The following is a 26,980-nucleotide window of genomic DNA, read 5'->3' on the forward strand; positions in this document are numbered from 1 at the left end:
TAGGTAACATTTATTAAGCACATGTCAAAAATTGTTAATATCTGTAACATAATGCTTAATAATGTTAACTCATAGCTGATGTCTGATAGCAGATACCAAGAACCTTATGAGGTAGGAATGTAGTTGCCATAATTGTTGTTTTGTAGTTGAGGAAACGGAGGCAGAGTGAAGTTAAAGCCAAGGTCGCTGAGCTCGTAAGTAGCGGAATCAGTCGCCAGATCAGTGCCGTCACCCAGTATGTTACACTGCACGTAGGAGTTGAATGAGGTCCAAAGCTGATTTTAGATGGAAGCTTTTGTTTAAGTCCAAGAATATGGGTTTATAAAAGGCAACAAGACAGTTAAGGTTGGAGTTGTAGCCAGAAATAAAGGCCTAGAAGAGGTGGATTTCAGTAGATAGAGAAAGGGAGAGTGCTCCAGGCTGATGCTGGGGCGATGTGCAAGAGTAGGGGTACTTGCTGAGCACAGTGGCTCACGCCTGTAAGCCCAGCACTTTGGGAGGCCAAGGCAGGCAGATCACTTGAGAGCAGGAGTTCGAGATCAGCCTGGCCAACATGTGAAACCCCATCTCTACTAAAAATACGAAATTAGCCAGGTGTGGTGGTGTACGCCTGTAATCCCAGCTACTCAGGAAGCTGAGGCAGGAGAATTGCTTGAAACTGAGAGGTGGAGGCTGCAGTGAACTGAGATCATGCCACTTCACTCCAGCCTGGGTGACAGAGCAAAACTCCATCTCAAAAAAAAAAAAAAAATGGGGGCACTGGAGACTCCCTTTATGCGAGGACCCCACAGGAGCTGAGATTCAGGGCTGTCATGGAGGGTCCTGGATACAGGCTAAGTGACGTGGAGTCACTGCAGGGTTTGGATCTGAGGAGTAAAATGATTGCTCAGAGATCGCTAGTGATAGCCAAGGTGTAAGATGGATTGTGTGACGTGTATACACACCAACATGGGTTTGTGGTGCCTGTGTGTGCCCCCACGCTGTGCATACTGCATGCATCGTATACCTTTGTGTTCACACTCAGTGTACTCTTAGGGAGGCTGAGCAGAAGGCTGTTGCACATGATTGAATCAGAGCGATGTAGATGGTAGGGAGACCAGAGTCACCCCAGGGGTACTGACTGTGGGACTGTGTGGAAGGTGACCATTTCTGTTATGACAGGGGAGTGCTGGAGAAACAGCAAGTCCATGTACGTGTTTTGAGTTCAGTGCTTAGAGGTGTTGAATTTGAGGTGCTTATGGGCAAATGAGGGAGACAGCCGGGGAGAAAACTGTATCTTGGAATCTGGAGGTGATTTGGCTGAAGATGAGGATTTGAGAATTGGTGATGTTGCGACCATGAGTAGCCATGACATTGTCCAGAGAAAGTGTGAATCGAGTGAGAAGGAAATACCAGACCCACATTTCTACCCACCTATCCGTTTCACCCAGCCATTCAACCCATTTGATCCACCCCGGAACCCACACATCCAGGCATCTATCCATGCATCCCCAGCACGCTCCCACCCATCTGTGTTCATCTCATCCACCATCCTAATACCCTTCCCATACACTTGTCTGTTCACACTCACGCAGCCATCCCATTTCGTCCGTCCATTCATCCACTGCTGCCTCTCATCCCAGCCATCCCATCCGTACATCCCAACCACCCATCTGTTCATCCATCCCTCCATTCCTCCATCTCATTAATAAACCATTCATTAATAATCATTTTATATTACATGTTGAAATTATGGTATGAATATTTTGAGTTAAAATATATCATTAAAATTAATTTTATTGTTAATATTTTAAAATTGTGGCTACTACATATAAAAATAATGAAAAGAGTATAATCGGATTGTCTGTAACACAAGGAATAAATGCTTGAGGGGGTGGATACCCCATTCTCCATTATGTGATTATTACACATTGCAACATTGCATGCCTGTGTTGAAACAGCTCACGTACTCCATCAAAAACTGTGGCTACTAGAAAATTTAAAATTATACATGTGGGTCTCATTTGTAACTTTTATTATATTTCTGTTGGACAGTGTTAATTTGTACAATCCCTCGCCCATCTGTTAATTCACCGATCATCTATCACCTATCACCCATCTCTCCATCACTCCTCTATCCATCATCTATCCACCCATCCATTCATCCATCCATCTGTCCATTCATCCATCCCGTCCTTTACATCATTCCTCCTTTCCATCCGTTCATCTACCCACTTATCACATCTGTTCACCCCACAAATATTTTATTTATACCTGTCATGAATCAGTAACTCTGTGGTCATAAGAATGAGAAAACTGAGGCTTAAAACAGTTCAGCAGTTTGCCCAAGGTGGCACAGATGGACCTGGGATCTGACTCTCTAAGATCAGGGCTCTTCACATTGGCTGCTGATTTGCTGTTTCCTGAAAAAAAAAAAAAATCCTTTCGGGGAACATGGTGTAGCTTAGGTTGGGGGGTGGCTGTTGGAATAGGGGCCTAGGAACTCTTTTCCCTGAGGGGACCACACAGGGAAAGGAGAGGTAGGGGAGAGATAGAATCCCTAGAAGCTCCTGTAAGCTGTGTCTCTGGTGGCCGTCATGAAAGGGTTATCCCTACACATTCGATATTTGCAAAAATGTGGGTTCTTTCAGATTCCAAAACTCATTTCCATGACAAAACTCTTGGGAAGAGAAGATGAAGGCCTGGCTTTTGCAGAACAATCTTCCAGCTGTAATGAGGACTGAAGATGGCAATGGGAAAAGGAATTATAATTAGAATATGAAATGGGGAAAATTAATCTATTCCAGTCACTGGTAAGAGGATGTTCTCCTGGCGTTCATGGAAATTCTTAAGCTGTTGTTTCTCCCTACATTTTTTTTCTCACATTTTAAAGCATAGGGAAGGCTGTGTGGTGTGAAAAAAGATTTTTGACTAAGAAACTGATAAATTGTGAAATATGCATTGAATTTAAGTTCATGTGCATCTTTGCTTTGTATGTCTCTCTGTGCACATGCAGCGTTTGTGTTCACATTTATGTGAGTTACATTTAAGTGGCTGCAGATGCATGGTGTATTTATACACATATGGGCACACCCTGCTTTCCTCTGTGTGCCTGCTGGGGTTGTTGTGTACCCACTTGTATAAGGGTCTCTGATATGTGCACACTCACACTTGCGCTGTGTGTGCATTGGTTTGTGTTACTCATGGACGTGGTACATGGGTAAGTTGAACGCTTCCGTGTTGAAGGTGGTGCTTGTGTGACATGGGTCCACACAGACGTGGGCTTGTGGTGCATGTGTGTGCTGCCCACGCTGTGCACATGGTGTACATCACATACCTTTGTTCACACTCAGTGTATGCACTGCAGTGGGTGTAGATGTGGGTGTTTCTGATCTTGTCTGTGCACATGTGGAGGAGGAGATAGCCCTGCTGCGTCTGAGGGCAGAGGTGACTTTGTGACCTCTCCCCTTGGCTTCCAAGTTCATCTACCCAGAAAGGGTCCCAAATGAGTAGCGGCCGAGGGGGTAAGCCCCAGGCCCCAGAGCCCCAGAAGCCAAGCCAGGGGGAGCCTGAGAACCCTCAGTGTCCCCCAACTACTCCTCTGTTCCCTCCGATGGTTCCAGTGTGGTGGAACCCTGGCAGAGGTGGACAGAGAACAGGCCTCCTCGCCGCCTCAGGGCCTCTGCTCATGGCTGCTTGGCCCCTGGTCCTGAGCCCAGCAGGCTCCAGGGCACCATGCAAGGTGCCCATGGGTAACTGAACCGAGGAGATCCAGGCCCTGCCTCGGGAACCTCTGCCAACTTCTCAAGTGCCCCTTGAAAGCCAGAAGCAAGCTTTACTCCAGCACGTGGCAGCTCTTTCTTAGCCACTGGTTGAATAACGGAATGAATGAATAAGACAGGCTCTGGTGACCTCATGGGACTCCTCTGCCCTCCCCCTCGCCTGCCCCTAACACACTCGTATTGGAGACCAGGCCCCCTTGCCCTACCTCTCCAGTGCCATTCCCACCGCTTTCTGTGGATAATTCCTCCTTCTCCTGAACCTCTAACACACTTACCAAGCACCTGTTATGCGCAGGCCCCAGGCACACTATTGCTGATATAGTAGGATCTAGAAAAGTGTTGGTCCCTGCTGTGAATGCACTTGCAGCTAGTGGGACAGACCAAGCAGAAGCAATCCAACAAGGGACTCCTAAATCCCCTCTCCTCAGCTGTGTGGTCTTGGACCACTACTTACCCTCTCTCCACTGGTTTCTGTGGTCTTAGCAGGGAAAAGAATATTTTCTGCATTGGGTCATTGTGAGGATTAAATGAGGTCTTTCATGTAAAGCATTTTGCTTAGTGCCAGGAATATTCATTCAGTCACCAAATTGGTTGCCTACTGTGCATATCAGGGAAGGAAGCAGATGGTGGCCACTGCCTTGTGGTGGCTCTGTTCTCGCCAGCATTTGATAAATGGTGACCATTCAAAGGTTTTTTGGACATCTTTCCCTGTGTTTCTTATGCATATTCCTATACCATACTGTTCGATTACTATTGCTTTATAAAATGTTTCAAACACTTCATTAAACTTAATGCGCCTCCATTTTCAATTATTCTTTCTATTCGGGTCTACTTAAAAGTTACATGTGGTTTATTAAAAGTTTACTTTTGTCAAAATAATCAATGACCATGGTCACACATCGAGTCAAGTAGCCAGGAGCTTTTGCTGAAAGCTCCCCTACCCTGCCCAATTTATAGCCCCATCCCTAATGTCAGCCTCTGCCAGGCTCTGGGAGATTTGGAGATGACCAGGACACAGTTCCAGCCTCCATGTTGCTCCCACTCTGGGACAGATGACAAATGTGGAGATAGTCTATTCTGTAAGAGGAACAGCCAGAGGAGATGAGAGCATGGCAGGCCTCCTGGAGGAGGCAGCCTTTGAGCAGAGTCTTGCAGCATGAGCTCTGGATGCAGTGTGGTAGATGGAGTCCTGCATTTGGAGTCAGTGCCCAGAGTCTAGGCATGGAATAGCCTTGTCTTTTAATCATCCAGCAGTCACCGAGGGACTCTCCCTGTCCCTGTTCTGGGGAGGCTCTTTGGTGCAACCATCAACCCAACCACCTAGATGGGAAGATAGGCCTGGTCAGAGGCAATCTGAATGTGGTGGTGGCTGCTTTATTTACTTATTCGATAAACATGTATTGAGTACCTTCTCTGTGCCGGGCAATGTTCCAGGAGCTTAGGAGACATCAAGGTACAGATAGACGAAGGTCCCTGATTCCTGGGACCCTCCATTTTAGTAGGAGGACTCTAACTGTAAGCAGTGAATACAGTAAATATAGAGAATGCTAGAAGGTAACAGTGGCTATGGAACAAAGACCAAGGGAAAGCAGGGTGAGGGCATCAGGAATGGTGGTGGGCTCTCAGCTCACAAGGGCTGGGGACTGGCGTCTGAGCCAGTTGTCATTCTCTGAGTGAAAGGGGCTGGGTAAACTGACATTCACATGGTTGCGGTGTGTGGATTTCTACAGCCTCTGTGAGGGCCCTGGGTGATGTCTGTCTAAATTTCAAATGTACATACAGTTGGACCCAGCAATTATACACATAAATCCTACAGATAAACTCACACCCATGCTCAATGACAGATGCACAAAAATATTTATGGGAGCAATATTAGGATAGCAAAAGACTAGCAACGATGCAACTACCCATGTGCTCAGCTAGTTAAATATATGTGTTATATCCATACTGTGGAATCCTGGGTACAGAAGAAGGAATTACGTTCTGATATAAAACATTTTCTAAGATGTGTTGCTAAGAGAAAAAGAAAGTGCAGAATGGTATAGCATGCTGTCATGAATAGAATAAATGACTCTAAAATGTGTATGTGTAGATGGTCTTTGAAAGGATTTGAAAAAGCTGGTAGACATTGCCTCTGGAGAACGGCAGGGGATGGCTGCATGGCGGGATAGTGGTGTTTTTTGTATTCTTGGAATTTTGAGCTATGTGAATATGTCTCAACACAGAAATGGTTCAATTAAAATGAAATGGCTGTTTGCTATTGGTGCCCTCCCCAGAACCCTTTACTGACCAGCACAGACATCTCCCATCTGCCTTGAGCATGGGCTGCCTGCACATGGCTCACAGCCAGTACAATTCTCTGAAGAATTGTCCTTGGAGAGTTGGGGGCCCCCTTGCTCAGAAGGTTATGCCTCCCCATGTCCCCTAAGGGTAGCCCATGGCCAGTGACTTCCTAACCTGGGCTACAGCAGCCTCCCCTTGCTTCGTGTTGGAACTAAAACTCTGCAGCACAATTCCTGCCGCAGAGCTCCCCACTGGAAGAGGCTGAGGGAAGTCTTCAGCCAAGACCACATCCTTGCTTATCTGCATCCACTCCTGTCTGGCTTGCCTCCCATGCTTACACGTTATTCCCAAGGAGTACTTCCTTAATTACTGCATGCATCTGAACCCTTGCCTTAGGCTCTGCTTCTAGGGAACCCTATCTAAGACACCTAGCTCAAGGGAAGGGAACTAATGAATTAAGTGCTCTCCATGTTAATATGTTGAGTTAAGTGCTCTACCCTGCAACATCCTATGAAGAGGGGCCTACAGGCCTCATTCTCATTTAACAGATGAGGAATCTCAGAGGTTGAGATACCAGTTTGAGATCATACTTCAGGGCAAAGAGGGAGGCAGGGGTCCCAGAGCCCATATCTCTTCCCTGCACCTGCTCCTGAATTTTTAGGCCGATTTGAAGGGAACTCTTCCTGAATCCAGACTTGGCAGCTTCTCTGCACACAGGATGTAGTTCCTGTACATGTCTTTACCAGTCCTCACTGCCTGTGGCCAGGCGTGGCCCTAGGGGCTGGGATGGCATAGGTGATGGGGCAAAACCACTCAGGATGGCAGACTCAGAGGGCATGTCTGGGGCAGGCTGTCATGATCCCAAGGTTCTGGTGTTCTTGGCCTCCCCCAGCACATGGGGTTTCAGCTTTAGCTGGTCACCTGATATCATTTTGGTCAAGGGAGGTGTTTGCATACTTCCAAGGATGGGCAGCTCAGCACCTGACAAGGCAGCCTGCTGTGTCTATGGACATGGTATAGAGGGCAGAAAGGTTTTCCTATTTTCATTTTAAGTGTGTTTAACAGCGTGAACCTGAGCACTTGAGGGCCATGGAACAGGGGCTGCTCCTTCCACCCTAGAGGGAGCCCTGCTGAAATGGAGCTTTGGGCATCTTGAGCTCTGATTTGGCTTCTGTAGCCCCCACAGTCCCCTGCATTCAGTCGCCTGGACTCCTCTGGCTGCCCCTCCTGGTGCCTTCCTGAGAGTATTTTAATCAGAGCTGCTTCTCCCTCTCTCTCTGTTCTAGCTTGATGGTGACAGTGCCTACGTGGGGATGAGTGACGGAAACCCAGAGCTCCTGTCAACCAGCCAGGTGGGTGCCTCATCTCCCCTGAATGGGGGTCTAAGCTCTGGGCTGGCTGGAGCCAAGCTGTTCCTGGGTGGAGGTGGGAGGTGCAGAGTGGGGCCAGCACAACCCACTACTGTCCCCTCTCTGAATGATCAAGACTAGCAATTGAGTCTCCTTAAAAGGCATAGTCAAAGTGGGACTATCGTGTTCTCTGTAAATCAACTACCTGGCTACTGTTGGCTTAAAATGGATTGGGAACCTGATGAAACTTGAAATGTTTTACCCACACTCCCCATGCTTGGGGGAGCTTTGCAGCAGGAGTGAGTTGAGGGGCCTGCTGCTCCGTGCCTCTTGCCACCGCACAGCACCCATGGGGACATGTTCTGATTTGGATGCACACACGCCCATGCACAGGCATGCACTGTTCCCCTGCCTGCTGGGAGTTATTGAAGGCCACAGGGGAGGGTTGTGGACAGGGCACAAGGGAGGAGAGCAGAGGCTTCCTGTGAGGGCCTTGCCGGAGGCAAAGGAAGCAGAGTCATTCCTGCGCGAGGCTGTCCCAACCCCATCCCGGCCCTCTGGGGGTCAGAGATGCCAGCTGGAATCAGATTTTCCACTGAGAGCCTGGTCTTTGGAAATTAATGTTTCTCTCAGCTGGGAGCATCCTGACTGTAGACTCTGATGCCACAGAGGGTCCTCACTGCAGGTCCAGGGAGGGTCACCCTGCAGAATGTGATGCCGGGGTGGATCCTCACTGCAGGTTGGCACTCCAGGGAGGGTCCTCACTGCAGGGCAGGACCCTGGGGAAGGTCATCCCTGCAGCATGTGATGCCCCCAGGAGTCACTGCAGAATGTGATACCAGGGAGTGTTCTCATCGCAGGCATGGCATCGTGGAGGATGGTTCCCTAGGCGATGGTGCTTGCTGGGTGGGAGGGGCCAGCTCAGGACACTGATTGGAGGGTTATAGCTGCTGAGAAACTTGGGAAGCTGGAGGGCAACTCTGGCCCTGGAGCTGACCTCTACCCTCTGTCTCTACCACTGGGGGACTATGGCAGTCCAAGTTGAGTGGCCCCTCAGCCATCAGGCTGGGCACATATTTTCCAGCTGGGGCAATAGAAGCCCATTAACTCATAAATATTTACGTCCCCTATTCTGTGACAGGTCCCATGGAGGCCATAGATGAGTAAGACATGGGCCTGTGGCCCTAGGGAGAACTACTAGTGAGAAAGACACTGTAGTTTCAGCGGGGTGTGGAAGCTCTGCTGCAGGATCGCTCCTGCTGCCGGGGCCACCACACCATGCCCCGCTCTGGCCTGTCCCTGAGTAAGCATCATGCTGCTGCTGCAAAACTGTCTTGATATTGCATTGACATGCACCGACATGCACAACTAGTGGGCAGGACTCCAGGTCCCAGAAGTGGTTATTTTGGAAGAGTCCACTGATGTCATTTAATGGTACATAATCAATTGAAATGTGGTCATCTCAGCAGACCAGAGTTAGCCCTGACGTCTCATCTGAGCCTTTTCACAATGTTTGGATAGTATTTTGGTAACATATTGAGCCCTGGTTTTCAGAACTATATTATGGTGAATTCTGTTCTGGAACCTCCTGGAAAGCATTGGCAATGTCCTTCCACCAAGAAGGGAAAGTGGGACTCAGGGGGACTCTGTGTCTGCTCCAGGCCTGGGCAGAGGGGAGCCCAGTTCTTTGGAGAGGAGACTTGGTACAAACAAATGTCTCCCTCCCCAAACCATTAACAGTCATATCCTCAACAATTTCCCCAATACTTTGCAGCTTGCAAAACCTCTTTCTCAGTGTTTATTTCAGCTAATCTTTACAACAGCCTTAAGTATGAGTAGACATTATTGTTCAGTTCATTTTATAGATGAGGCAACTGAAGATCAAGGATGTTGGCTGATTCAATCAAGGTGACTCAGCCAGGGAGCACGAGAGCTGGCATTTGAACTTGTGAAGCTCACACTCAGAGCTCCACAAGCTTCCCTTGCCTTGTCACTGACTTGCCTCAGCCTAGACGTCACTTCTTCAGGGAGCGCTTTGTGACCTCCACATTAGGTCCCCTTTCCATGATTCTCATTAAATGGCACCAGGTCTTTTTAATTCATGTTGTTTGTCACTGTGGTCATCTACTTATCTTGTGATGACTTGGTTAATGTCTGATTTCCTCCCTAAACTGTGACTACCATGGGGAAAGGATCTGGTCTCTCTTGTCCAATGCTGTGTATTACAGTGGAGCATAGTGTCTGGAACATTGAGAGCACTCAGGAAATATTTGTGTAATGAGTGATGGTAGCCTCTGCTCTTCTCTGAAATTCAGTGTCTCTAACAGTGGAACAAGGTGGTTGGACTTCCTGAGGGTCCTTCTAAATCTTTCATGCTGTCACCAAGAGGGTCTCCCTAACTTAGGACTTTATGAAGAAGATACTGAAATTCTCTGAGGTTAATTAAATCTACCCAGTGGCATGAACCAATCTTAATGTGAGCAAATTTTGCAATTGCAGTCTAGATTTCTTATAGTGTATCCATTAGTTTTTGCTGCATAACAAACACCTCAAAACTTAGTGGCTTAAAACAACAAATATTTATTTACTTAATGATTCAGTAGCTCTGCAGTTTGACTGGGTTCAGCTGGGCGGTTGTTCTGGCCTTGCCTAGGATCACTTTAGCAGCAGCAGTACACTGCCAGATCAACTGTGGGCTGCTTGGTATGGGAGGCTTGCCTCTGCTCCACATGGTCTCTCAGCCTCCAGCGGGCTAGCTCCAGGTTGTTCCATGATAGGAGAAGGATTCCCAGAGCAGCAAGAGCAGAAGTTGCAAGATTTCTTGAGGCCTAGGCTTGAAATAAACACGCATCTATTTCCAACACATTCTATTTGTCAAAGCCAGTCACAGGACCAGCCTAGATTCAAGGAATGGAGAAATAGCCTCTACCTCTTGATGGGAAAGGCTGTAAAGTATTGTGGCCTTTTTCAAACTACCACATGTAGGAAACATATAGGATATGATTCATGCTGATTTTATTTGAAAAATAACTTAGACTTTTCTGGCACATACAGCTCCCTACAGCTCAGTGGGGCCCTACTGGCTTCTAGTCTTTAATTATGGAAGTCCTATATATTTCCTTCCTGTCTTTTCCCTGGAGTGCTTCTTGAACTCACACCACACACACACACACACCACACACACACCACACACACATACTCTCACACCACACACACAAACACCCTCTCACAATGCGTTGTCTCATGAACTTCAGGAATTGTATTGTCCCAATTACTGGATTAAGGATTGACATAAACATTTGGGTAAAATGAAGCTCTCATAGCCACTAGAGGATTCAGAGGATAAACACTCTAAATGGCATAAAATACATTTTATAAATACAGTTAAATACAAGGTTTACCCAATCAGCAAATGTTTATTGGGCACCTGTTATATGCAAGGCTCTGAATATGAGTGGGAAGCCATTTATGGAAAACATTTGCTTCCAGAACATCCAACCAATTTTTTTTTTTTTGTCTCACTTTGTCACCCAGGCTGGAGTACAGTGGCCCGATCTTGGCTTACTGTGACCTCCAACTCCCAGGTTCAGGTGATTCTCCTGCCTCAGCCTCCTGAGTATCTGAGATTACAGGTGCCCACCACCACACCCGGCTGGTGTGTGTGTGTGTGTGTGTGTGTGTGTGTGTGTTTTAGTAGAGACAGGGTTTCACCATGTTGGCCAGGCTGGTCTTGAGCTCCTGACCTCAAGTGATCCACCCACCTTGGCTTCCCAAAGTGCTGGGATTACCGGTGTGAGTCACTACGCCTGGCCCAGAACATTCAAATCATTACAAACCTTCTCTATAATGTAACACTTCTCCTGAAATGCCACCTTCTTTACTTAGAAACCGCAACTGAGACAGAGGCTCCCTAGGGTATGTATTAGCTGACTGTCCCTTTTTGAAAACTTTCACAGCAGGCCTGTGGGCTTGAAGTTTCTTTTGCAAATGCATGTTCCTTTGTCTGGTTTTTGCAAGTCTCCACAGAAATTTTGGCATAGCTGCTTTAGCTCCTACAAATGATCACTACTCCCTCTCCCTCCGTGGACCTCGGATTACCTTTTACCAGACATGCCAGGGTGGCCTGAAAATGAGATCTAATTCTCAGACAGGGCTGTATCGCCATCAGCAGCTTCAGGGGGTAGTAGACCTGGTAGAGGTCAGTTCTTCCCATTTGAGAGCAGACTCTGTCCAAGAGTTACAGGAATGGATATTTCCTGGTTATGTGACCAGAAAGATTCTCCTCCTTCCTGGGATGAGGTGAGGAGGAAAGGGAGTGGGCTTGGAACTCAGCAAACCTGGATTCAAATTCCAGCTCCTCCATGCTACAGCATGGGCCAGATTTCCTTATGCAAGTGATAGCAGCTTTCTATCAAATGGGAGGAGTAGCGCCTACCTCCTAGAGTGTCATGAGAAGTAAATGAGGTGTGTGTGTTACGGATTCTGTTGCTGCCTCACCAGAGTCCTGCTCATCATTCAGCTGCTATGAGTGTTGGCTGCTAACTATTCAAAGCTACTCCTTCTTTGGAAAATTGTAACTGTGAACTCAGGAGAGGATGTAAGGGGAAGTCTAGAGACTGATATCCTTATCTCAAGGAGTGACCAACTTTGCAACTCCTCATAGGCTCCAGCTAATCCAGCCAGACTCCAGCTGAGGCCAGATCTTTACCCCGCTACTCCCCTGTCCTTTCCTGCTTCCCTTCCTCCCTTTTTCCGAGAGCCCTCCTCCATCAGGTCACTTTCACAGGCATCCCCCTCTCAGGCTCTACTTCAGAGGAAGCTAAAGTAAGAGCATGTAAAGCACCAGTGTCTGGAAAAACCAGCTATGACTTATTTTTATTTATTACCATAAATAATGCTTTGGTCACACAAGAGCCTCTGGTCACCTCTTGTGCTCATTTACAACTTGGTGTTTTTGTATGCATTGTTTCCTCTGATGGGAATCCCCTAGTGTTTTTCAACCAACAAATGCCTATTTGTTCCTTCAGGGGCATTGCAAATGTCACCTCCTCATCACAGCCTTCCTGGCTGTGTGTAGAGTTTTCCATTCTGTTGGCTCTGATACCACTTCTGCTAAAGAGCTTGCTCACATTTTTAAAGGAATTATTGAAAGAACTTGTGTGAGAGTGTGTGTGTGTGTGTGTGTGTGTGTGTGTGTTAGAGTCGGGGGAGACAGACTGAATAACATGATCAGATTTGCAGTAGTGAAAACTCTCATGACAAGAATGAATACAGGGAGACCAAGTGGGAGGGTGTGGTAGTAGGCCAAGTAAAGAATTTTAGTTACCCTAGATTGAGGCAGAGGGGATGGAAAGCGGTAGATGAATAGGAGATGGGTTTTGGAGATAAAATTGGTGGGTCTTGACAATGATGGACATGGAAGAAGACAGAAATGGAGGAGTAAAGGATGACTCAGACTTCTACCATGAGCCCGTTTTCAGGCATGGTGGTACTTTTTTCTGAGATGGGGAGGCCCTGAGGAGATGCAGGTTTGAGGACGTCAGACTTGGATGTGTTACATTTGAGATGCTCATCCACATGGAGATGTTCAAGTAGGTAGATGATGGTACAAATCTGGAGCTCATGAGAGAAGTAAATTTGGAAATCTTCAGCCCATGATGTCAAAACCTTGGGAGGAAGGAGATTTATGGAGGGAGAGGGAAGAGTGAGAAGAGCAGAGGACCAATGACTCTGAGATGTTGAGCTCCAACATTTGAAGGCAAAGTAGAGGAGAAGGGAAAGACTGTGCAGTAGATTAAGAAGGAGTGGTTCGAGAGTAGGAGAACTTGGGGTCTTAGAAACCAAGGGCAGAGTAATTCAAGAAGAAGAGAGGGGATCTGGGGGAAAATGATGTTGGATCCACAGCTCCTTAAAATTTATCAAAGGATAAATAAAATCTTTTGATAATAGGATCACATCAAATTAAAAAGCTTCTGTACAACAAAGGAAGCAATCAACAAAGTGAAGAGACAGCCCACAGGATGGGAGAAGATATTTTCAAACTACCTGACAAGAGATTAATAACCAGAATATATAAGCTAAATGACTGTTTAGGGAAAAAAAATCATAATTCAATTTAAAAAAATGGGCCAAAGATTTGAATAGACATTTCTCAAAAGAAGACCTGTAATGGCAAACAGGCATATGAAAAGTTGCCCAACTTCTTGATCATCAGAGAAATGCAAATCAAAATTGCAATGAAATATGGTCTCACCCCAGTTAAAATGGCTTATATTCAAAAGACAGGCAATAAAAATGCTAGTGAGCATGTGCTGAAAAGGGAACCCTCATACACTGTTGGTAAGAATGTAAAATAGCACAATCACTGTGGAGAACAGTTTGGAGGTTCCTCAAAAAACTGAAAGTAGAGCTGCCGTATGAGCCAGCAGTCTGACTGCTGGGTATGTACCCCAAAGAAGGGAAATAGTATATTGAAGATATCTGCACTCCCATGTTTGTTGCAGCACTGTTCACAAACAGCCAAGACTTGGAAGAAATCTAAGTGTCCATCAACAAATGAATGGATAAAGAGAATGTGGTAGTTATACACAATGGAGTACTATTCAGCCATAAAAAACAATGAGATTCTGTCATTTGCAACACGGATGGAACTGCAGATCATTTTGTTAAGTGAAATAAGTCAGGCACAGAAAGATAAACTTTGTGTGTTCTCAGTTATTTGTGGGATCTAAAAATCAAAATAATTGTACTCATAAAGATACAGAGTAGTAGGATGGTTGTCAGAGGCTGGGAAAAGTAGTGAGGCAGAGGGGGACATGAGGATGATTAATGTGTACAAAAAAATAGAATGAAGAGGACTTAGTATTTGATAGTACAACAGGGTAACTATAGTCAATAATAATTGCACATTTAAAAATAACTAGAAGAGTATAATTGGATTGTTTGTAACACATGGATAAATGCTTGAGGAAGTGGATACCCCATTTTCTATTATATAATTATTACTTATTGCATGCCTGTATCAAAACATCTCATGTACTCCATAAATATGTACACCTATGTACACACAAAAATTAAAAATTAAAACTAATTTGATAAATGTTAAATCAAACTTTAAATATACCCAAGGGAACCATAAAGGCACCAGCAAAACGATTGTTAAGGTATACTTTACAACTTTGGTGTGGGGAAGGTATTTCTACAATTCAAAGCTTTAGAAGAAAGGACTTAAAATTGGACCACAAATTAACATAAAACTAAATATAAAAATTAACATAAAATCAACATATGACTTTTGTATGGCTAAACAAGCACAAGTAAAGTCAGTAGACGAAAGTTGGGCAAGAATGTTTTCAACTCATGTCCTAGTTGAAGAACTAATCACCCTTATTTATAAAAAGTTGCTAGAAATGAGTTCAAAACCCTGGTAGAAAAACGAAGGAGATATGAATCAATAGTTTACAGAAAAAGTAATACAAATGGTTCCTAAGTATATGAAAAATGCTAAGAATCATTCATAAGATACATCATAAGAGAGCCATTTTTTACCGATTGGATTGACCAAAACCCAGAGGTTTGATAACACGCTACTGGAATTCTTATGGGGAAACAGGTACTTTTGTACATTGCTGTGGGCAGGGCAAATTGGCAACATCTATCAAAATTACAAATACATTGACTTTTAACCCAGCAATTCTTTTTTTTAGAAATATGCCCTACAGGTATATTTGTACACATGAGAAATGACATATTCAAGACTATTCACTTTGATATTGCTTTACTAAAAAAGTGAAAGAAGATTGTCTGGTCATCAGAGAAGTGCAAATCAAAACCACATTGAGATACCATCTCATGCCAGTTAGAATGGCGATCATTAAAAAGCCAGGAAACAACAGATGCTGGAGAGGATGTGGAGAAACAGGATCGCTTTTACACTGTTGGTGGGAGTGTAAATTAGTCCAACCATTGTGGAAGACAGAGTGGCGATCCCTGAAGGATCTAGAACTAGAAATACCATTTGACCCAGCAATCCCATTACTAGGTATATACCCAAAGGATTATAAATCATCCTGTAAAGACACATGCACACGTATGTTTATTACAGCACTGTTCACAACAGCAAATACTTGGAACCAACCCAAATGCCCAACAATGATTGACTGGATAAAGGAAATGTGGAGCATATACAGCATGGAATACTATGCAGCCATAAAAAGGAGGAGTTCATGCCCTTTGCAGGGTCATGGAAGAAGCTGGAAACCGTCATTTTCAGCAAACTAACACAAGAACAGAAAACCCAACACCATATGTTCTCACTCAGTGGGAGTTGAACAATGAGAACACATGGACACAGGGAGGGGAACATCACACACACCAGGACCTGTTGGGAAGTGGAGGGCTAGGGGAGGGAGAGCATTAGGAAAAATACCTAATGTAGATGATGGGTTGATGGGTGCAGCAAATCACCATGGCACGTGTGTGCCTATGTAACAAACCTGCATATTCTGCACGTGGATCCCAGAACTTAAAAGTATAATAAAAAAAGATGTAAAACAGTAAGTACAGCATGTTACCATTTATACAAAAAGGTAATAGGAATGTACATTTCTGTGTGCTTGCATTTGGAAGGATATATGGGAGCCAGGAGTGGCTTCGTGCACTGTACATGCATGTACCTCTGTGCGTGCGTGTGGTGTGGGCACTGCAGGTGCCGGGTAGGGATGGAAAAAAGACTTTTCACTGTATCTTTTTATATTTAGGGAGTTTTAAACCATGGGAATTTATTATAACTTTAGAAAGTTAAATAAAGTTTAAATAAGGAGAGAGTCAATTAGCTCAAACGTTTCTGAGGGATTGGGTGAGATGAAGTTGAAATGTGCCCAATCGGCTTAGCAAAAAGGAAGTTACTCTGGGCTTCAGTATAAGCAGTTTTGATGAGCAGGGTCACTGTGCAGGTCCCATGGGTGGAGTGAGAAGCGTGAGGTGAGGATGTGTAAACAGCAAATGTAGACAACTTGGGTGAGAGGTTTGGCTGTGCAGGACAAGGCCAGGGCTGAGCTCAGTGAGATTGAGGATTCCATAGAAGGGATTTTTGTTTTTTAAGAAAAGTCTTTAGAATGTTTAGTTGTCAATGGAAGGTGTCAGGAGAGAGGGTGAAGCTCTGGGTTTAGGAGGGGGAAAGGCTGAGGGATGCTTTAAGATTTTAGAGAAGGTGGGAAGGTCTGGGTCCTGCCCAGAGGTGGCAGCTCTGACCTTAGCTGGGAGTGCTGGGTGTGGAGGACAGCAGAGAAAAGGAGTGTGGCTTCGTAGGTGGGTTGGCTGGGAGCAGAGGGCGTCTGCACCTGAAAGTGTCAGTCTTCTCAGAGTTGGGGGCTGAGAGCCGGGGACTGCGGGTGAGAGGTGGTGGGGAGGTCTGGGGTATTTGCTGTGGGACGTGGGAGAATGAGCTGCTGGTGCTGATGCTGTGGGGCAGACAGGTGGGTTAATCCAGGGCGAGAGATCTGCCAGGCAGGGGCACCAGAAGGACACACCAGCTTTTTCGCTCAAAAGAGACTGATGTAAAGGATCAGGGAATCTAAGCTGTGTATAGAGAGAAGACAGGGGGCCCAGGGCTCAGGTTGCAGTGCAGCAGAAGAACTACTGGGGAGCAGCTGGATGGCAAGGACACCTTATTCGGGGTGGGAAGCTGGCTGGCGATCTCAGAAGTGAGTGAGCCATGGCATTGGCAGGGGCCTGGTGTGCCTGGGGAGCAGGGAGCTGCATCGGGGAGAGGCTCCCGGGAGGTGAGAGCCCACAGCCCAGCACAGCATGGTAGCTGAGCTGAAGGGCCCTGGGAGGATGCCAGGGTGGGGTGGATGGGAAGCTGGGACCCAGAACTGAAGGCTGGGAGAATGAGGGGCTGGATGCTGTTGGGGCTGGGAGTGGTGGGATTTATAGGGACAGTCAGTAGGAGTCTGAATGGATGGGGCAGTGGAGAGGGAGAAGGATGTCGGTTCCTCTGCAATTCCTGTTGAGGCAGGCAGGCAGGTAGGCAGGCAGCAGGCAGAAGGTGTGCTGTAAGGCACAGCTGGGGTAGGGTACTTCGTTCCTAGAGTGAGAATCCCAGTGGCTCCAGAGCTGTTTGCAGGGGGAATGGCACTGCACAGTTGAGCATGAAGATTCCAGGGGCTTACATGTGCGGTGGTCCCTTGGGAGCCCGCAGGCCTCCGGGGTGCAGTGTGTGTCACCAAATGTGAACCTGCTGGCTGTGGGCCTCATAGGGCATGAGTAGCACCCGTGCAGCCGCTGGCCCCATTGCCCCTGTAGCATCCCTTCTCGATGTTCCAGCAGAACGTGTGCTGGAGTGCAGCCATCATGTCATACAGGCCAACATCCTCATGCTGCAGAATGAGGCTTCTCAGAGCCTTGCACCACACCTGGTGTGCAACAGACACACAAGAACTTAGAGTTTGTGATTCTTGCTGTTGGCTCCAGCATCACCATCATGTTTGTGCAGAAAGCTTCCTTCACAGATCCCCAAGGTTGTCTGGTCTGTTTCTCTTACCACTTGGATCAAGCATAGATCTAGGGTGGGGAAATGGTACCATCAGGAGGCCAGAAGACAAGGAGCTGGTCAGCCTATAGAGGAGAGCTCAGACCTGTAGTTCCCAGAGCACTTGAGGTCACAGCCTCCTTCCAGCAGGGGGCAGTGTCGGATGTCCAGAATGGGAAAAAGAGCCCGGAGCTCTGAGTTCGAGGTCCCGCCCTGTTCTCATGCCTTCATCTGTGCTGGTATCACTCTGAACCTGTTTCCTTGTGTGAATAATGAGGGTAGACGGTCTGATTTTCCAGTGCTCAGTAATGATGATACTGATCACTCACATTTGCTGTGCACCTCCTTGGGCTCAGCCTCTGGGGCTAGATGTTTTCCATGGGTGGTCTCATTTCATCCTCACGTTACCTGCGTAGGTAGGACTGTTGCTGTCTCATTTTCCAGAGGAGGAAACTGCGGCACAGAGAGGCAGAGGAGGGTGAGGCCCTTTGGAACAAACCCCACCCCCACCCCCGCAGTAAATGTATGGAGTGGAAGCCGACCCTCCTGCTGCTGTTGAAATCTAAGATTTCAGTCTGAGTAACTCTGGCCTCTGAGTCTGTGTACATTGTAAAGGGCAAAGATGACAAGGCTTTTATTGCTTTAATTAAAACCTGGGTGAAGAGCTCGCGATTCATATTAAAATGAAATTGTGTTTCGCCCGCTGTGGTGCAGAGAAGGTAACAGCAGTGATTACTGCTAAGATTACAAACAATCAAAGAGAAAAGGCCTTTTGCAAGCATTTCCTATTAAAGCCACAAACATCACACTTTAAAAATAATTATGGTTATGTTATCAGAACGTGATTCATGAGTTCTGAGTAAATACGGGGGGCCTTAAAGGAAACTGTTTCAAGACCATAGATTTTGTTCAAATCTGATGAAATTTAATATCATTTCACAGCTGGAGAATAAAATCCAAGGAGGGAGAAAAAAGCCCATCCAATGTATAAGGAGAGAATTGAGTATATGTCAGACCGAACTAATGAGCTCTCCCCCCATCAACCCTAAACACATGCTCAGAAAAAAATGGCCTCGCTTCTCTTATTTTCATTGAGAGAAAACTGCCAAGGCAGAATGAGTCCTTATATCTCACCAATCTTTATTTTATATCCCAAAGGCCAAAAATATATTTATTGTAAAGCTCTTGATTCCTGCCTGTGAGATGTTTAAATGTTCGAGGGCACAGGCATGGAGGCACTGGGGAATGGAGGGCGGGGAGGACTTTGGTCTGCGTTTATTGTACCTCCCCTGTCATAAAGATATTTTTTCATACAATGCAGTGAATGTTTATGGCATATAGTTTTGTTTCCTTCCAACTATTATGAGAGAAATTGAATCCCAGGAAATGTTCACTCTCTCTAAATGGGATGGAAACAATGATGACGATGTGGGAAGTGCAGGGCTTGGGGGAGGGGATAGCAGTGGGGTGGACACGTGATTTCAAGGACTTTCTCAAAAACAGCACCCTTCCCCCCTCCCAGCCACCTTGAACTTAGCATCCCCTGTAGGACCTGGGTTTTTGCTGGGGAGTGTCTGAGAACAAAGATTTTACACATTGCTGATCACCGTGTGTGAGCTCACCCGTGACCAAGAAGTGGAAATGAGGCCAGATGTGGGGGCTTTCTCAGAATGGGACTGGGTTCTTATCTTCTGGAGAGTCAGGAGGCCAGGTCTGGTCTCTCCTCAGCCCCGCTCCCTGTGTCCCCTCAGACTGTTCATTTGTCCCCTCTGGGCTCTGGTCTTTGCATCTGTGAATGGAGATTGGTTGAATATCTCTGAGGGACTGTCCAGGTTGACTTATAGCCAAGGGATCAGCCTCCTTCACCCCCCCTGCCTGAGCACCCAGGAGGGACAACAGCCTGTCCCAAAGATCAGAGACTGGCCTTTCCCACCTGGCTGAGTCACACCAGTGCTGAGAGGGTCCCACAATCAGGCTGGAGGCTGTGTGTCACATTTCAGCCCAGCAGAGATGACGATAAGGAGCTGGGTTATAAAGGTAACGACATGAGAAGACAGAACTGGGCTCAGATGATCATCTTGACACATGTGGCTGGGGAAGCTTGGACAAGTTAACCAACTTTTCTGAGCTTCAATTTTGTCTTTAGAAGTTCCTCAAAGGGATGCAGAAATAAATTAGATGTGTTTATATCCAAAGTGGTTATCCTCGTGCTTGGTACATAGCAAATGGTAGTTAGCCTGAGGTGCTACTAAAATACCCATTTTATAGATGGAAAAAATGATTTTCAGGAAGGTAAAATGGGGCAGGTACATACTCAGTCCCAAGTAGAGGCCCAGAAGCCCTCGATCAGGCCAGTGATGCTTGGGAGGTGGCAGGGTCTGTGCCAACAGCCACCCAGCGGTGCCAAGCTCATAGTTGGGAAGGTGCTCACAGCAGACTGAGCAGCTGGGGCATGTGGCTTTAAGAGGAGCGCATGGCTGGCTGTGGGAGAATGAGAGGGCTGTGAGAGTGACTGTCGCCTTTGGAGAGCGATGGGGAAGGAGAGCTCTGAGGAAGGTTGCTGTGCTGCTTCCTCTTAGAGGTCCTCTGAAGATAACCTAAAGTGACATTCCTTGTAACTGCTCAAAGGCTTTAAAAGTTAGCAAAGTGTGACCTTTGGCTGTTGACTGCTGGGATGGCCCTCAAGGGTGGGAAGTTTGTGGCTAGTGGTTACCCTTGTGCAGTGTGTAAACTGAGTAGCTGGAGTTTTATTGTTGCCACTAGCCTTCATAAACAATTGCTGGAGATTGCAATGGGAAAAATATAATGGGAAGGGACGAGGAAGCCTTTTTACATTTATTTATTTATTGAGTTGGAGTCTCGCTCTATCACCCAGGCTGGAGTGCAGTGGTGCCATCTTGGTTCACTGCAACCACTCCTCCCAGGTTCAAGTGATTCTCCTGCCTCAGCCTCCTGAGTAGCTGAGATTACAGGCATGTGCCACCATGCCTGGCTAATTTTTGTATTTTTAGTAGAGATGGGGTTTCACCATATTGGCCAGGCTGGTCTGGAACTCCTGACCTTAAGTGACCCAACCGCCTTGGCCTCCTAAAGGGCTGGATTACAGGCATGAGCCACCACACTGGCTTTAAAATATATTAATATGACATATTCCACCCAAAATGGAGAACATATAAAAGGCGAAGTTGACCAGGATCTGGAGGAACCGGTACCCTCACCCACTGCTGTGTAAATTGGTACCACCACAGATGCCATTTTGCAGCATCTAAAGCTGAACATATGTCTCTCTGACTCGGTAATTCAACTCCACAAATGCCTTCATATGCTCACCAAAAGATGCATGTAAGAATGTTCAGGCCAGGCATGATGGCTCATCCTGTAATCCTAGCACTTTGGGAGGCTGAGGTGGGAGCATCACTTGAGCCCAGGAGTTCAAGACCAACTTGGGAAACATAGTGAGACCCCTGTTTTAAAAAATTAAAACAATTAGCCAGGTATGGTGGGATATGCCTATAGTCCGAGCTACTCGAGAGGCTAAGGTGGGAGGATCACTTGAGCCCTGGAGGTTGAGGCTGCAGTGAGCCATGATTGCTCCACTGCACTCCAGCCTTGGTGACAGAGTGAGACCCTTTCTCAAAAAACAAAACAAAGCAAAATGCTCATAGCAGTGTTTTTTATTAAACCTAAAAACTGAAAACAATCCAAATGCCCAGCAACAGTAGACTGGATAAATGATTCTGAAGTATTCTTACACAGTGGAATACTATGCAGCGATGAGAATGAATGATGGGTAACCTCATACAGTCATGCAGGTGAGTCTCACAAACATGTTGAGTGAAAGAAACCAGACAACAAAACAGAACATTCTAGACAATGCCATTTACACACAGCACACGAACCGAACTGGCAAAACTAATCAATGGAGATAGAATGTGAATAGCAGTTACCCTGGCGTGGGGCAGGTATTGGCTATAGGGGCTTTGAGGGGCTTCAGAGGTGCTGGGAAGGTTTTCTCTCTTCCTTTGCTGTTTACACAAATCTGTTGACTTCGTGAAAATTCATTGAGCTGTACATTTATGATGTGTGCACTTTTCTGTTGTAACCTATGCTTCAATAAAGTGTAAAAAGGGAAAGATCAAGGCATTGTATTTTTACCGTTATCTCCGTTTTTGGAGACAGGGCGGGGCAGGGAAGGGAACCCAGCCAGGTTTGGTCATTCGTAACCTGTGTTAATCCAGTCACCAGGGTAGTGCGTTCCCACTGGGAACATGGATGGACAAACCTTTTATGGCCTGAACAATGTATTTAACTTCCTGGGAGGGGAAGAATTATTTTAGCCTCATAATGGACGATGAGCTGTGAAATTACTCTGACTGTGGCTTGCCCCAGGGAAGCAGGTGGCACGGGCTTCCCCAGATCCACTCAGATCTGCAGGCTGTGGCCTTCCACTCTTATTTCCCGGTGGACAGAGTTTTAGGAAATGTTTGAAACATCAATAGCTTTTTTTTTTTTTTTTGAGATGGAGTCACCAGGCTGGAGTGTGCAGTGGTGCGATCTCAGCTCACTGCAACCTCCACCTCCTGGGTTCAAGTGATTCTCCTGCCTCAGCCTCCCTGGTAGCTGGGACTACAGGCATGTGCCACCACGCCCAGCTAGTTTTTGTATTTTTAATAGAAATGGGGTTTCACCATGTTGGCCAGGATGGTCTCCATCTCTTGACCTCGTGATTTGCCTGCCTCGGTCTCCCAAAGTGCTGGGATTACAGGCGTGCACCACTGCGCCTGGCTGAAACATATCTTAAAGCGTGTGTGTGTGTGTGTGTGTGTGGGGGGGGGTTTATGATGATGGTGTGCTGCAGTGCCAGAAAATTTTGTTAATGGAATATGTGAAGATATCTATGGAAAAATTTCTCTGGGCGTGGACACACACATACTTGTATACAGACACATTCATGCACAAACACAAACAAATACAAACACAACTCGAAGGCATGTTCAGTGTATGGAAAGGCTCATTGAACATTGCCGTGTGCTTCTGGGCAAGTTACTTAATCTCTCATTGCCTCAGTTTCCACGGTGAAATGGAGATAACAAATCAGCTGGCTCTTGGGCTGGTGTGAGCAATACTCACGCATGTGCACAAGCACACACAAATGAGATTTTAGTTTGTGTTTATTTGCTTAATGATTGCTTTCCTCCTAGACTGGGGGTTCATGGGGGCAGGGACCTGGCACGTAGTACGAGTGGCGTTAATATCTGGTGAGTTGATATGTGATGATGAACAACTCTCAAGAACTTGCTGGTACAGATGCTGCTGTTTAGATGCATTCACAAGCACATCTGACACACTCGTTCACAGGTGTAGATGCATACAGGCATATACACGGACACATTCAAACGTGTCCAGACTCGGAACTCAGGAGGGTGGATCTACCTGCAGTTTGGGGGCTCTGGACTAGACGTGAGAACAGTGGGTATTGGTTGTGGCTCCAGGTAACTCTAATTTATTATGTGACCTTGAGTAAGTCTCTCCTCTTCTCAGAGGTCAAGGATTCCCAGCTGCATGTGACAGACTGGAGGTTGAACCATGGTTAGTGTGAGTCAGAGTGCTTTTAATGATTCAGGCCATGCTATCTCCTGGTCATGGACCTGCAGCATTCCTTGGAGCTTGTTAGGCATGCAGCATCTCAGTCCCCACCCAGAATCTGATTTAGATTCTTCTAAATCAGAATCTTTATTTTGACAGGTCACTACTTGATTTGTGTGCACATTACAGGTTGAGAAGTGCTGGCCTAGTGTACATTGCCTTCCCCAAGCACTGCAAGGAATTAGCCCATCTCGGCAGGTTCATAAGCTGGCGGGGCACAGGCACATGCCCACCCTGAGGAGCAGTTGGAGAATGGAAGAGGAGGCAGTCGGGAGCTGCCTATGAAGATAGAATCAACATGGAAGCTAGGCATCACATGTGCGGGAGCCCAGTCCCTTCTATTTATAAAGCAGCAGAATCACATTGGTTAAGGGTGCCAGTTCACGAGCTAGGCTTTTTAATTTTAAAAACAGCATATATTAGGGCTGGGCACAGTGGCTCATGTGTGTAGTCCCAGCACTTTGGGAGGCTAAGACGGGTGGGTCACTTGAGGTCAGGAGTTGGAGACCAGCCTGGCCAACATGGAGAAACACTGTCTCTACTAAAAATACAAAAATTAGCTGGGCATGGTGGCATGTGCCTGTAATCTCAGCTACTCAGGAGGCTGAGGCAGGAGAATTGCTTGAATTTGGGAGGTGGAGGTTACAGTGAACCAAGATCACACCACTGAACTCCAGCCTGGGCAAAAGAGCAAGACTCTGTCTCAGAAAAAAAACAGAAACAAAAAAAACCCCACCCATCTCATAGTTCCTGCAGACCAGGAATCAAGTGTGGCTTCATGGGGTGCCTCTAGCTTAAGATCTCTTGGAGGCTGAACTTAATGTGATAATCAGGGCTGTGGTCTCATCTGATGGCTTGACTGAAAGGGGATTCACTTCCAAGCTCCCTCTGTTGGTTGTTGGCTGGATTCAGTTCCCCTGAGCTGAACTGTTGAGTTGGAATCATGGCTCCATCCCTTCCTCATCAGCTGTGTGGCTTTGTGCAGGTTTCATATCTCTGTGGTTCTGTTTCTTCCTCTGTGAAATGGGTAGAATAATAGCACCTGCTTCATAGAGTTGTTGTGAAGATTAACAAATTCATGTATGAAAAGTACATAGGTTAGGGATACCCCTTCACATGGTAAGTGCTATATAAATGGTTTCTGCTATTTTTTGGGAAAAAAAAAAAAAAAGCTGTAGAAAAGCAGGTCAGACCAATATAAGGATGGGGGCTGAGCTATATATATTTTTTAATTTTATGGGTAACTCTGTAGGTTGCAGCACAAGCCTGGTTCAGAGTGGGTGCTCACCATATTTTAGGGGAGTGGATGAGCTCTGGGTGGCAGACCCTTGATGGGCTGTTTGGGGCATAGTTACAGGAGAATGGAGTCCAGGCTGCAGTAGGAGCAGGCCTTGCTCTATTCTGCTCAGATCACTGGGCCCCATTTGTGGTGCCAGCACCAGTAGGGTATTATAGAAGTCCTGTCAGTGTCACCTGGAGGACAATGGCATGAGGGGAGGGGCCAGCACACCCAGGGCCATGGTGATACCACAGAATGCAGTGTCTGGGGGCGACAGTGAGTTCACTGTGGCTAGTATCGGGCAGGGCTGCAGGGCTTGGTCCAGGAGGCGTCGGATGCCAAGCAGAGGCCGGGACCCTGCTCTGAAGGGACAGAGCAGGGCAGTGTCCATGCAGCAGAGTGCTCTAGGGGACTTCACTGCTCAGCCTGGTGTCCTGGAACCTCAGGGCACTCATGAGGGCCATTCTCGGAGAACTTCAGTGCCTTTATGCACAGACAGCTGGTGCTTGGCACATTTTTAGGCAATGCCACTTCTGTCATTTTCAGAAGGTAGAAATGGGAAAGAAAAAAAGCTGCAAATAGACATCATTTTTCCAGAAGCTTATTTTAGACAGAAACAACTAGAGAGCCTACTCATCATTTCTGCATGCTTTTAAAATCAGCACTGCCTTGTGTATGCCTGCGTACCTGCACACCAGTAGCACAGGCATGAATTAAATTTGATTTTAAGAATCCCTTTGATCCAGTTGCCTCTTTTTACAGGTGGTGTGACTGAGGCCCAGAAAGGGATCAGTGATTTGTCCAAGGTCACACAGGCTGTCAGAGGTACGGGCTCAAATCTTCATGGGAAGATGCTTAGATAAGTACAAGGAACCCGGAGACCCTGAAGGGCCAAGTTAGAATGATTTCATGCTGAACAGCATCTCTGAGGGGAAGCTGCAGACCTTTGCTGAATTCTTACAGCTTGCAGGAAAGATGGTACAGAGCTGGGCCCAATACCATAGCAGACCATTAGGACATTCATTCATTCATTCACTCCAAAACATATTTACTAAGCACCTACTGTGTGCCAGGCAGTGGTGTAGTGCTGAGATGAAACTGAACAAAGCAGTCGAACACTCCAGTCCTTACTCATTTGTGCATTCTTTTATTCAGCAAATGTTTATTGAGGGCCTACTATGTGCAAGGTACTGTCCTTGGCCCTTGGAATGTATCAGTGACCAAATGGTGGAGTTTATATCCTAGTGAAGGGAATAGGCAATAATCATTATTACTATTTTGAGATGGAGTCTTGCTCTGTCATCCAGGCTGGAGTGCAGTGGTGCAATTTCAGCTCACTGCAAACTCTGCCTCCAAGGTTCAAACAATTCTCCTGCCTCAGCCTCCTGAGTAGCTGGGATTACAGGTGCCCGCCACCCACCATGCCTGGCTTATTTTTGTATTTTTAGTAGAGACGGGGTTTTACTGTGTTGTCCAGGCTGTTCTCAAACTCCTGACCTCAAGTGATCCGCCTGCCTTGGCCTCCCAAAGTGCTGGGATTACAGATGTGAGCCACTGCAACCAGCTATAATCATTAATTTTTAAAAGTAAAGTATACTGTATGTTTGCAGGTAAGAGCTCTGTGGAGAAACTGACTGAGCAGGTAGGGGGACTGGGTGTGCCAGCAGGGACTGCACTTGCAAACAGGGTGGCCAGGGAAGGTACTGCTGAGAAAGTGACATAGTGAGCAAAGACTTGAAGGGACGAGGGAGTGAGAGCTGGGAAAGGACACTGCAGCAGACGGAGCGGCCAGTGCCAAGGCCCCGCAGTGGGAGTGTGCCTGGCACGTTTGAGGAACGTGGCTGGAGTGGAGGGAGTGAGGAGGAAGAGCAGGGAGACTTACCTGAATGATGGCTCGGATGGTCAAGAGCAGCTCCCAGCCATGTGGGGCATGGACGGAGGTGAGTGACCCAGGACAGCCTCAGGAATGATCATGTAGGAGCCAGGACACCCCCAATTCCCTTGTAAGGCCTCCCAACATGGACACGTGGGCAGGGGATGTGTATATGGCCTGGCATCCCTTGCAGTGATTTAAAGGGAAGTCTCAGCATCGTGCAATGTCTTGGAGTGAAAGGAGCTCCCATTTTGAGGC

The 26,980-nt window shown here is 46.7% G+C and overlaps 1 protein-coding gene across 4 annotated transcripts in view; it reads left to right on the top strand.

Annotated features, from left to right (window-relative positions):
• Positions 1–26,980, top strand: part of TOX2 (TOX high mobility group box family member 2) — a 163,460-nt gene that overhangs the window by 51,139 nt on the left and 85,341 nt on the right. For all 4 annotated transcript variants that reach the window (XM_021669119.2, XM_012467221.2, XM_064382460.1 and 1 more), the window contains exon 2: positions 7,331–7,396. In XM_021669119.2, the coding sequence (XP_021524794.2) occupies positions 7,331–7,396 (66 nt within the window). The remainder of the gene's footprint in view (positions 1–7,330; positions 7,397–26,980) is intronic.

Source organism: Aotus nancymaae, unplaced genomic scaffold, assembly GCF_030222135.1.
Source record: "Aotus nancymaae isolate 86718 unplaced genomic scaffold, 86718_ANA_hifiasm-v0.15.2.pri h1tg000029l, whole genome shotgun sequence".
NCBI classification, from domain to species: Eukaryota; Metazoa; Chordata; class Mammalia; order Primates; family Aotidae; genus Aotus; species Aotus nancymaae.